The sequence below is a fragment of the Lepidochelys kempii genome, chromosome 11, assembly GCF_965140265.1.
Source record: "Lepidochelys kempii isolate rLepKem1 chromosome 11, rLepKem1.hap2, whole genome shotgun sequence".
Classification (NCBI taxonomy): domain Eukaryota; kingdom Metazoa; phylum Chordata; order Testudines; family Cheloniidae; genus Lepidochelys; species Lepidochelys kempii.
In genome coordinates, this window is record NC_133266.1 from 62,573,014 (window position 1) to 62,585,967 (window position 12,954).

Below are 12,954 nucleotides of genomic sequence, written 5' to 3' on the forward strand. Positions count from 1 at the left end.
CCTTAAAATATAAAGCATAGAGCAAACTTTCTGCTATTTGCCACAGCTTCTAAGGACTACCACAAAACAAAACAAAAAAGAAAACATTTCTTCAAAAATCGAAAACTTACTTGCATGTTTAGAAAAAGAACTTGTAAGAATTATAACCATACCAATAATAGTTGTTATATAATTTTTTCACAAAATAGCTCTCAAAGTGCTTTACAAAGGAAGGCAAGTGTCATTAGCCCCTTCATACAGATGGGGAAACTGAGGCAGAGAGGTAAAGTTACTTGTTCAAGGTCACATAGCAGGTCAGTGGCAGAACCAGGAACAGAGCCTAGATCTCCTGATCTCAGACCAGTGCATTATCCACTGAACAACAGTGCCTCCCTTCAATTTTTGAAGCTATTATATTTTGGAGAAAAACCACTGTCCCAAACTGATTTCACCACTAGAATAAACTATTTTAGTTAGCTGAATTAAAAAAAATATTCCCAATTCATCAGTCCTGCCAACCTTTGTTTTTTCCTCCTAATGCAACTAAAATTTTCATTAGTCAGTATCAGGATTAATCCATATCCTCTCTGTCGATCTTAACTTTGGGAATATGATCGGTCTTTTTAAAAACAAACCAAACAAACAACTTCTAACCATTTCTGCCTGATCAGGTGAAAGTTGTGAAATATAAAGGGATTTATAAAAAATTCTTAAAGCATGCTTTTTTTTTTTTTAGTAAATATATCATGTTAGGCTCCCCTCCAAAGATATTTCTCCCCCCTCTCTGAGTGTCATGTTATGTCCATTAATTTCAGTGTATTGTACAATGATGAACACTTGACTATTGATCAAATTGTGTTCCATCTTCAATTATTTAATTTAACTAATCATTGGCCACATATACATACAGGCTATTTGCTATACTTTGGGTCTGGCCCTGCAGTCCTTTCTCAGACATAATACCCATTGACATTCATGAGTATTTTGCCTGGGTAAGGACTGCAGTACTGGGACCTTTATCTGTATTCCAGGACACTGAACGCTTTTCATTCCAAGCCAGTTGCTGCATGTGTGGCTTTCTTGTCTTCAGTAAGTATGTAATTTTCAAAAAAAGATTAATATATTTCTGCCATGTTCATCCACTGCCAGTTGAAGATATTTTTTTCTCTTCTCGTTCACCCATCCTTCCAGTTTCTGAGTATTTTTAAGGGAAATATTAAACATTCTGGTACTTCCACTGACTTGCTATGTAGTCTTATGCAAATCACTTAACTGTCCTGTGCCTCGTTTTCCCCTTCTATAAAATGGAGATGATGATGCTTAATCACCTTTGGAAAATGCTTTCAGATCCTTGGAGAAAAAAATGCTATTGTATTAATTATTATTATTCATTAAATTATCCAACCTTTTAAAAGTACATTGCACAAAGCACTGCATCCTCGCTCAGACAGTACTTCCATAGAAGTATCTTTCTTTGGCCCTGAACTTTCAAGTTGTTCTGCATGTACCTTTGTAATGGCCAGGAGATCCCCTGAAGTCAATTAGCTGGGTACATGGGTGCAGGAAACAACTTGATTTGAGGCATATCTTTTTTGTGACTGAGGACTAGAGCTGGTCTGAGATGCCAATTCACAGAAGTGATATGTTTTGCTACTTCTAGTCAACATCCACAGCTCTGCATCAGGATTTAGGGAGCCCAGGGACAGGGAGCCTGGAAGCCCTAGGCTCCCTGGTCCCAGGGTAAGCCCCATGGTGGCCAGACCCTGAAACTGCAGATCCTGGGAACCCCAGCAGCGGCTCCGTGAAACTGATAGTCTTGTCTTGTCACCACTGCTGATCACAGACAAGAATGTCAGTTTCATATTTTGTTTTTGGAAACGCCATGATCCAGTGTTTCTGCAAATGAAACGTTCAGTTTGCCAAGAATTTTTAGCATAATTTGGTTTCATTGCAAGGAGGAAAGAACCCAGGTTATGCAAATCTGAAATTTTGAAACTTGAGTTGGCTTGGCTCATAGATTCCCAGGGCAGAAGGGACCATTGTGATCCTCCATCCTGACCACCTACATAGCATAGGCCACGCAACGTCTCCCTAATAATTCCTCAGCGGGTAGAAGGAACATTTCTGTTTACACCGCAGGATAAGAAGATGGCCCACTGCATTTCATTTAATAAGTAGAAGTTGGAGTCCAATTTGATTCTTAGTCCAGCCTTTCGCCAAGCAACCAGTACATCCCTGCTGTGAGCCACTGGCTAGGGGCTGGCGGGCAGCGCTCTGGGGAGCCGAGGCAGAGGTGCCTGGGGGGGGGGCGGCTGCCCCTCTGCCCGCCCGTGCAGCAGGGCTCGGGGAGGTATGAGGGGCAGGGGCTCGGCGCTCTCTGCCGCATCACTCCGCCGCTGCTGCATTTGCACGGAAGAAGCACGCGCCCCACCCGCCTCGTCAGCCAGCCCCAGGGACAACTGTCTCGGCCGCGCGCGCGCGCGCGCGCGCTCTTCCCCACCTCTGCGCCTCAGACCCTCTTGCCTCTTCCCGGTGCGCGCGCGCGGCGACAGTTGCAGGCCTGTGTGAAGCGGGGGCGGGGCTCGCGCCGCAACACCGCCAGGCGAATGAGGGAGGGAGGATGCGGGCGCGCGCGCGCCGGGCACTGGGAAGAGCGGGGAGGAGCAGGCGCGGCGGGCGCGCGCGCCAGCGATGGAGGGTGGGTAGAGGGGGACGGAGTCGCGCGCGCGCGCCCAGTCAGCAGCAACAGCCCTCAGCAGCCGGGCGGGCAGGCGGGAGCCAGGCGAGCTGGTGCTGCGGTGGAAACTGCAGCTAGGACCCGTGGGGCGGGGGTGCCGCGCCCCCCCCCCACACCCCGGACAGCGCCGGAGTCCCCGCCGCCCCCTCCCGGGGGCAGTATGAGGGCGGCGGCGCGGCTGTGATCCCCGCCGCAGCGGGGCAGCCCCGCCCCCGGCTCCTTCGCAGCGGCCGCCCCAGTCTCCGTTAGAGCGGTACCCCGGGAGCTATGAGCCATGAAGCCTCCTGGCAGCAGCGCCCGGCGGCAGCCCCTCTCCGGCCGCAGCCTCCCCGAAGCCGCCTCCTGCCTGAGGCTCCGGCCGCCGAGCCGCCTGCACCTGCTGCTGGGGCTGCTGCTCCTCTCCGGCCCCGCCTGGCCCCGGCCCTGGGGGGCTGCTGCGGCCACCGGTGGGTAGAGAGCTGCCCTTGGCGCCAGGGACACGGGGGGGGTGTGTGTGTGTGTGTAAGAGAGCTGGCCATTTGTGTGTGTGAGAGACAAGTGTGTGGGTGTGCAAGAGAGATCTGTCCATCCGTCCATCCATCCATTTCACCCACCCCAATAATCTTCCGTGCCTGTCCGTTTTCTGCCTTTATAATAGTAATTGTCCTAACTCCACATATGACATTGTCCTATCTCCAGATATGGGGTGTGTATCCATATTTGTGCATTTTAAAAAGACCACACAGTAATGGGTTAAAACCCTCTTTAAATCCTGTTTTCATTGCGGAGGGAAGGATATGTATACAATGCATTGATGAAGCAGAGACAAAAAATGTTTGGGAAGGTATTTTGTGATGTTTGTAGGAAGAACATATCTGCAAATACAGTATATTTTTGAAGGTTTGGTTTCGTTTGAGCTGTATTTAAATGAAATGCCGAATGCTGGATGCAATTGTTTTCAAGATGCCATTATTATTATTACTGCTATTATATTGCTTGCCAGATTGATTGATACCAGATACCTTGAAAATGAACAGGAAGGAAATGGGGGTTTGAGCAGGAAAACCCTGGAATGCTGCCTGCTGGAAGTGCTCTTGGCATTCTCAAAGTTACAGGAATAGGGAAAATTAGCCATTATGTAAAGGGGATCGATTAACATTCAGTGCACATGAACTCAGGACTCAAGTTGTCTTAGGAATGTGGGGAGCGTGCCCAGCAGTTTCACAGATGTATGCATGGTTCACTACAGCACAGTGTGCCTGCGTGCTGCCAGGAGAGAGAAGTGTAAGAGAGGGCTGCATGTCCATTAAGAGATTTCCCCTCTGCCCCCAAGATGAAAGGCTTTAAAATACTCATCATCGAGATTGCATGTGAAAATATACATGAATTTAAATAATACATGATAGCAGAAAAACGTTTAAAGTGTAAAAAGAAATCAAACATACTGCATTAATGAGCAGCCTATTATTTCTGTTTAAGCGAATAATACACTAGAATACAGCAAAACATACCTTTAGCTTCATTTTATGGAAAGGGACACATTCTGCACTTTAGTTTATGGCAGGCTATCTTTTTTCCTTAGCTCTGCATTGGAATGAAACAGCAGGAGGAATAGCAGGAGCACTGGCAGATAAAGAGAATACATTTCTACAGAGTAACAGCAGTAGCAGTAAGAATAACAACCAGAGCAATGAAATCCAGAAAGAAATCACACTGCCTTCAAGACTGGTCTATTATATCAACAGAGACTCTGAAAGCCCTTATCATATCCTGGACACTAGGGCAAGACACCAGCAGAAACACAACAAGGTAGGGCCAAAAGAGACTTGATGTACAGTAGCTTAAAAGTAATAGTATCTGCTGTGGAACTGTATTACTGCTATTTTAGAATATTTATTTAGCAGGACACCAAGACTTCAGAGGTCATTGCACCACTTTTAGAAGTGAGAGAAAAAAAAACACACTTCCAATTTAAAAAAAAAAAAAATTGTGGAAATTTAAAGACAGGCCTGAATTGAAATTCTAGATCCAAATCACTTATCCTGGCATTTCAGGGAAGTTGTGGAATTGGATCAGAATTCAGCAATTTTTTGGCCTATAATCCCAATATAGATCACATTGGTTTGACTTAATCTGAATTGTGATACTGTAAGCAGCAAAATACTCTTTAAAATTGTGATAGACTATTCAAGTGTTTGTGGCCCTTGCCTTGTTTTTAAACATGAGACCATTTAACTCAAAGTGTTGCTAAATGAACTAAATTCTGGTTTCCTGCTAATGCATGCACAGTAGCAATAATTATAAAAGTTGCCAGTTTTCAAAATCTTTAGTCAGAAACTGAACACTTTTATAATTAAAAACTGGAAAAAAATGTTACTTTAATATTTACCTTGTGCTGATACAGATTTATAAATTTGAGCTGGTCAGTAGAAATGTGCCTGAATTGATCTGTGATTTAGGAATATGATATTGGTTTTGTGTAATGATCAGGTCTAGAAGTAAATATACTTCAAAATATCTCTTTCAAGCCATTTTATATTACTTGAAAAATGCTTTTCCATTGAAAAAGGATGAAGGAATTTTACTCCTGCCCATGGATTCTGCATTAAAAAGATAACATTTTGGAAGGTGAAGAGGATTTGTGCAAGAAGAGATCAATGTCTCTGTTCTTATCATGAAAAGTTGGATCCGTGTATAGAATACTGCTGTTAGACTCTGATGCATTAGTGTTCCTATTGAATTACATTAGGTTTCTACTAAGATCAAACAAATTCACTATGCTTGATGTTATTTAAATAAATGACTATGAATTTGTTAATATTTTGACATGTATTGTGTAACATTTTATAGCTGGAGGTAATTTTGAGCTAATTATAAGTAATATCATTTGGGCCTCCTCATTTAAAATTATTCTGAGTCTCTAATTATGGTTTAATGAGGAGGGAGGTGCTTACTAGGTAATTCAGCACAGAAATTCAAGATACTGGCAGGTGTTGATGGATACTCATAGGATTTCTAGCAATATTCTAGGGTACTATAGAAAAGTGAGTCCATTGCTGGAATTCTGTTTAGTTAGCCTCATTTTCCTACTATGCTACTTGCAGAAATGACATCACAGTATCTCACAGGACTGAAATGTCATTCTCCAAAGTGTGGACTCATGGGGTTGTGGTGTACGAGTGTGTGTGTGGGGGGCGGGGGGGGGGAGAAGGTTAGGGAGAGTGGAGGTGGAGGGAGAGGAAGTTTGAAGTATTTCGCAGAATGAGACATGATCGGGAATAATATGGCATGTTTCCCAAAAGGAGTGGTAGCACTAGCACGTACAATAATATTTCATCTACACATTTCTTTGATGCTGGGTTCTGAACAGTTTACAGAGGTATCTACATCCATCCATTTGTCCAGCTCCTCTTTAAGAAAATTATTATATAAACAACATTTAGTAAAGCTCTTTGTATTGTAATTGTTGCCTGTCTTTGACTTGATTTACTGTTTTTCTAGATTTCTATGGAAATCTGTTTCCTTTGTGTAGTTGCTCATTAGAAATTCTTTATTCTCTCTCCTTAGTATCTTCCAAATTTACTAAGGATGGTCTTGCTCTTTTCTCTTGTGACTTCTTGCAGAAAGAGAAAAGTTAAGGAGGAAATTCAGGGTGGTGGAGTGTGGGGAATAAAGTGTTTGCAGGCCTGCACAAGGGTTTAGGGATGTAGGTCTGGGAATAATGTAGATGATTTGAGAGGAAATTGGGGTACCCACACATCCAGCCGCTCTACCAGTCTCTCCTTGTGTTACTTCTCCATGTATTTTTTATTTTTATTTTATCTTATTTTTTAAAGGAGTTCTGATGCCATTCCCTACCTCCCTGTGCCCTGGTCTCCACCTTAGGTTTATGTAGAACAATGGTTCTCAAACTGTGGGTCAGGACCCCAAAGTGGGTTGTGACCCCATTTTAATGAGGTGGCCAGGGCTGGCATTAGACTTGCTGGGGCCTGGGTCAGAAGCTGAAGTCCAAGCCCCACCACCCCAGGTTGAAGCCAAAGCCTAAGGGCTTCACCCCTGGGCAGCTGGGCTTAGGCTTTGGCTTCAGCTCTAGCTCTGAGTGGTGGGGCTCAGGTTGCAGGCCCCTCACCTGGCGCTAAAGCCCTTGGGCTTTGCCCCTCTACCTTGGGTGGTGGGGTTTGGGTGGGCTCAGGCTTCAGTCCCCCCTTCCTGGGGTCATGTAGTAAGTTTTGTTGTCAGAAGGGGGTCGCGATGCAGTGAAGTTTGAGAATCCCTGGTGTAGAAACTGTTGTTGGAGCAGAACTCTGCAGGAGTTAATGCTGATCTTGTTAGCATTAATTTCAATGGGTATGCTTAGGGCTGAGTACTGTGTAGAGTGGCTCTCATTTCCATTCAGCTGTGCCCCCTTAACCTGACTAGCTCCACTATGCAATATTCTTACCGAGGAGTTTCTGTAAGCTTGAAGGTCAAGCAGAACATGTCTTGTTGGCTCTCTTCCTTGATGGGTTTTTGCCCTTTTGGAGCTGAACTTCCACTGCTTTGATCTCTTTAGCATAGCAAAGGGATTAACTGTGCTTTCACTGGATTCTCCCTTGTGTATTGCATTATGTTTAAATTGCTCATCTGCACTTCCAAAGTACTGACGGTTCCAGCCTAGCTTATATTTTGGACCTTGTCCCATACCTGTCCTCTTCTTTTCATTTACTCCACCCACTCCACCAACAATTCCTCCCTCAACATTTTGTTCGTTTCCTCTTTCCGTGTATATGTATCATGGAGGACAGCGCAAAAATGCACTAAAAATGCATAATCTCCCAATCACAGTTTGCCAAGATATTACCCTTACCACATGAAATGAGTGGGTTTTTTTATCCTTTCCCAAATATTATAATGACAAATAAGCAAGTTATATGCACCTTTGGATTTCCCACTGCATTTTGCTTTTCATATGTCTGTTTTGTTTTGGAAGGCTTTCTGGTCAGGAGTTGCCTTTTATGAATTATTGTAAAGAGCTGATCACATTGTAAGTGCTAAAAAAATTAATAATTTTCAAAATCACTCAACAAGAGGTTTTTTTTAGGATTGATAATTTAGGTGTAAATTACGAGGGGGCAAACATAACAGCCTTTTAAAAATGTTAGTTAAGAAAATAAATATTTGATATTTTTATGCATTTTAATAAGATGTCTGACCCCAAATCTTGTTTTGTGAGCATTGTTTTATTGCAACTTTTATATGTAATTGGTACTGAAGTGCCTAGAAATGCAGGGCCTAATCCTGTAAGCCCTCCGTGCAGCTGCCATTGAGGCTAATGGGAATGGGAGCTCCCCATATGGTTGGTTGTGAGACTGGGCCTGAATGCCTCCTAAATGCTGAATCACTATGTAAAGCTTATGGATGTATGAGTGTGTATAATGAAAGAGGTGTATATAAGAGGAGAAATAGAGCAATGCAGAAAAGTTTTTAAAATAGCATTTTTTTCTTTTAAAATCTCTTCCTGATGGTAAAGTGTTTATAAGATGATTATTTTGGAATATATATATGAATTAAAGAGATACTGTCAAGATAAAAATAATGGGTCATATTCTCTTCCCAGTTATATTGGTGTAACCCAGTTGCAATAATTGGGATCACTCTGGTGTAACTAAGAGGAGAATTTGGTCCAGTATATTTTTAAAGTCCTTACTGGTAACACTTGTGACAGTACTGATTATTTAAAAACTCCTTCTGCTGTTTTGGTTTATTTGTCTAGTCATTTTTCATTTTCTGGTTCTTTTCTGTAGTGCTTGGGTTGCGAATGCTCCTGGGGAATGTCTAACAAAAAAGAAATCTATAAAAACTGAAATTCAGGGTATTTTCATTAAAACGTTTCCTATAGATATTAGATTGTGGGGACTTAAATTATCTTTGGGGTCTATATCATTTGTCAACATCCATTTGTATGAAAAACTGTGTTTCATAAACACACATGTCTTATGAACAGCAAAATATACTACAGTATACTAAACATTTATGAATAGATGATTACATAAAACATAGTGAGGGATTGAGTGGATCATGAAGATTAGTAATGGGATATAGTACAGAGCTTTTAATCTTTGTCTTCAGTACAAATAAGACCTAGGACATTGGTGACTGCACAGGTGTCAGAAGGTAATGACAGTTGTTTTATGTATAATGAGCTGGTGGCTTCTTTTCATTCTTGTATTTTTGTGTGGTGAATGCATGACCACTGTTATCATGTCATCTATGTTATCACTGTAATTTAGTCCCTGCCCCAAAGAGTTTACGATCCATCTTAAATTTTTTTATAGTAAATACACAATCAAGACCTGATCCTGCCTGGGGCCTTTACTTGCTACTGTAATACAAGTAATTAAACAGACAAACAAAAGAATCAGCCTGATACATCAAGTCATGACTGAGGCACAGCCACAGTGCAGTGCGTGGACTCGCACTGCGTGTGCTGTACATGTTCTGTGGCTAGAGGACTTCAGTCTCCACTGCTGCAAGCCTGGTCGTGTACAGAAGTGCTGTAGCCATTTAAAAATATTTTTAAAAATTGAAAATTTACCACACTGAATTTTTTTTTTAAAGGTAGCCTTTAGCAGATCTGATTGTCTTCTCAGGTACACAAACTGTTTGTGTATCTTTTAAATCTGTTTGCCATCTATTCTATATGCATGCACAAGCATCTTACGCTAGTTAGGCTTTGTATCCCCCAGTGATCTTCCTGTTTATCATCTGTTCATTGAAAGGCCACCATAATTAGGTCTAAATAGTCCAAATTATCAGTAAGGCCTCCCAATCTTTTTTATCTTCTGATCTTCCACATTTTTTTCTGATCCTAGACAGAAACCCACTGTCACTATCTTTTTGGCTAGATGAAAGCTTGAATTTCTAAGTTAAAGACAGTGCAACGCTGAATGTCAAATGTATTTCTCCTTCAGCAACAAGGAGAATATTTTAAAACATTTTGGTACCTGAATGCTGCTTTGGCTCCATGGCTGAGAAGCTCACCAGGCTAGCAAACTATTTTATTTCTGAAAAATCACCAAATATATAATAGAAGATGTTCTTGGTTGGGATAATAGCACACCTGTACTGCATTATAATGTATTTAGATTCACCTTCACCTTTTGGTATTATCCCAGCAAGATGCATGCAAGTGTAATGTTTTCGAGACATTAAAATATTCCTATTTTGTTTGTAAGAAAATCAAATTTTCCTGGGGAGGGAGTATTTAGAATAGGAATTAAGAGTCAGTACTTTGGTTTCTATTCCCCCCATGCCACTGACTGACCTTGGGACACTATGTACTTCAGTTTCTTTATCTATAAATTGAGCATAATTCCGCCTTACAGGGGTATTATGAAGCTTATTAATGTGGAGTGCTTTGAAATCACAGTGTGAAGGGCAGCATATAAATTCTTATTATTGTTACCCTTATCCTCCTTTTCCCCCACTGTTATTTATTAATTTATTTGTTGTATCATCTTAAGTTAGGGCAACATAGAGAACCCTTCACTCATAATAGTGAGAAGTTACTCACATGAGTAGTTCAGTTGAAGTCAGTAGGACTACTTCTGTATAAGGAGGCGTTTACCATCTGGGTCTTAAATTTGTAAATCATTGGGCAGGGATTATGTTTCTATAGCACCTGGGCCCTGACACTAATTAAGTCTTTGGGCACCTTGTCAATACAGATGAACAGTAATTTCCCATGTATTGCTATTTAAAACATTACCATTCGTAAGAAGATGCTGGGTACAGAAGATAAACTTTTATGTGAAAAGTAAGCAGGAGCAGATGAAACGCTAAGGAAGCAAGACTTCATGCAAATAAAATGAGTTCCAGTTGAAATAACTCCTCAGAAATCCTCTAGAAGACTGTGCTCCTCAGAAGAGACTGTGTAGTATCATCTCACCATAAGAAACTATGTCTCTGTTTTCTACTTATATAGGCAGGCCTGCTACTTTCCACTCCTGATATGTCAATTAAACCTTTCCCTAATTTACCTGCCATTGGATTGAAAATGATCTTGTACAATATAAACACTATTCAAAAAAACAAACAAACAAATTAGGTTGCAGTGGCTTTCAAGAATATGAGGTATGTGTTTTTTAAAAAAATATTTCCCAAACAAACCAAAATCCTCAAATATTAGAGTTAAGGTTGCCCTTCTCAAACACAGCATCTATCCTGAGTTTTAAAACAGAGTTTTATAACTTGTTTCATACACACTTTACTGCACTAATGAAGGAGCTTTGGATTTTTATTTTTTAATATGTGTCCTAATTAATTTCATGATCTGTCATGTAAAGTTTGTTTGTACATACGTAAGTTTGTAAGCTTTACATGTATGGCACTTGGCCTGGTTTACATTACAAACTTGTGTCATTATAACTATGTTGTTCAGGGGTTGTAGAAAATCCACACCCCTGAGCGAAGCATCTACAGTGGCTGAACTCCTGGTGTAGACAGTGCTATGTTGATGGGAGGGCTTTTCCTGTTGACATACCTACCACCTCTCGGGAAGGTGGAGTACTTAATGCTGATGGGAAGAGCTCTCTTGTTGGGATAGGTAGCACCTTCACTAAGCGCTACAGCAGCGCAGCTGTACTATTGCAGCACTGTAAGTGTAGACAAACCCTTGGAGAATTGGCTGGCACGTGGTAGGGCCTGATCATGAGAAGTACTGAATACCACCTGCAGAGCAATGAGTGCACTCAGCGCTTTGCATGTTTGGGACCTTAATGATCCTGTGATGTTACCCATTTTTCTATGAAAAAATATGGGGTGTATGATATGCATATGGCATAACTAAGATACATTTTATGCAAGATGGCTCATATACGGTATCATTGGAAAGGTTATGATTTACTGAATGTGATTATCCAATTTGTATGCATGTATCATTTCTGTGTCTAAAGTTAGGAATATTGACTATGTAACAATTACAATTGTGTGTGTATTTGCGTACTCCCACCAGACAACCGGCCATCACAGCCTTGATGGGCCATTAGGAAGAAACAATAAGACTGAAGATGAAGATATTAATCTCTCTTCTTCCTGAGAGGCATCCTGGGATGTAGATGTGACACTACCAGGTCAGGTTATAAGATCACCTGATACAAAATACCACCTTGAACATTGCTGGTACTTTTCCTCTGTAGGTGGATGGGGATCAAACAAAGGTTTCCCACTTTAGGAAAATCCTTTTTAAGCCTGGGAAGGGGGTTAATCTGTGCCGGGCTCGGCAACCTTCGGCACGCAGCTACAGTTCTTGGAGCATGTGATTGATGAACGGGGATCGGAAGACAGATCCAGACAAAGTCAAAGTATAGTTGAAATGCTACCACCTAAAATAATTCAGAACCTATGCAGTTTCTTGGAATGAATAGCTATTGACTAAATTCATATCTAACTTATTCTCAAAAGGCCAACCTTGTTATGAACTGCTCTGTGAATCTGGGTTAAAGTACAGGAACATGCTTTTAGGGATCTAAAGAATATATTGACCATATCCGTATACATTTTATGCTGTTTCTAAATCTAGAGCCATTGTGACAGACGCTGGCAGCTGCGGTCAGGATGTGCTGATAGTTCATTTACATGCAAATAGTTAGAAACCTCTAGCATATTGTTCTAGATGGCTTTTAGACTCTTGGACCAATATACAAAAATAGGGAGAGAACATTTGATTATAGGCTCACAAAATATTTGCAGGGTCTTGGTATTTTCAAGCTTCAGACAACCGCAATCCACTGTCTCCAGTAACAAACAGTAAAGACACAGATAGGGGGCCTCTTACATGCTAGAGATTGCTAGTGCCTTTACACCTATTATAAAATATGCTCCAGAGAAGTTTGTGGTGGTGGCTAAACCTTATCAAGGAGTCCTGTTGGTTACCCAGATTCTGCAGAAGCTTGCGATTATATAGAATCACATGTTGGTACCATTTTGAGTGTCCTGATAGCTTCCCAATGAAAATTAGAACTGATTAAAATAGACACTCGTGCTGATTCATAACTACCCACTGTATCCAGGATTATAAGATATAGGTCACAGAGTTGTTGTTTTTTTAACGGGGTCCCACATCTAGCCTATGATTTCCATGCAATGATAGAATAATTTGCCAAAGTTGACAACTTATGGCAATTTTGTTATCCTATAGTCCTTGAAAGATGATTCATGGTGAAGAATACAAGAGACATCAGAGTCTCACAAAATGCCAGGAGCAAGCCAAAATATCAGTT

At 41.4% G+C, this 12,954-nt stretch overlaps 1 protein-coding gene across 29 annotated transcripts in view; it reads left to right on the forward strand.

The window, feature by feature from the left end:
• Positions 1–2,641: 2,641 nt before the first annotated feature.
• The window catches only part of ADAM23 (ADAM metallopeptidase domain 23), a 200,127-nt gene continuing 189,814 nt past the window's right edge, over positions 2,642–12,954 (forward strand). For 15 of the 29 annotated variants that reach the window (XR_012154365.1, XR_012154363.1, XR_012154368.1 and 12 more), the window contains exons 1-2: positions 2,644–3,162; positions 4,278–4,504. Coding sequence is in view for 23 of the 29 variants with exons in the window: in XM_073306562.1 (XP_073162663.1) it covers positions 2,991–3,162; positions 4,278–4,504 (399 nt within the window). In the remaining 6 variants the exon portion in view is untranslated. Of the gene's footprint in view, positions 3,163–4,277; positions 4,505–12,954 lie in introns of all 29 variants that reach the window. The other 14 variants (XR_012154367.1, XM_073306571.1, XM_073306577.1 and 11 more) reach the window with 2 other exon arrangements.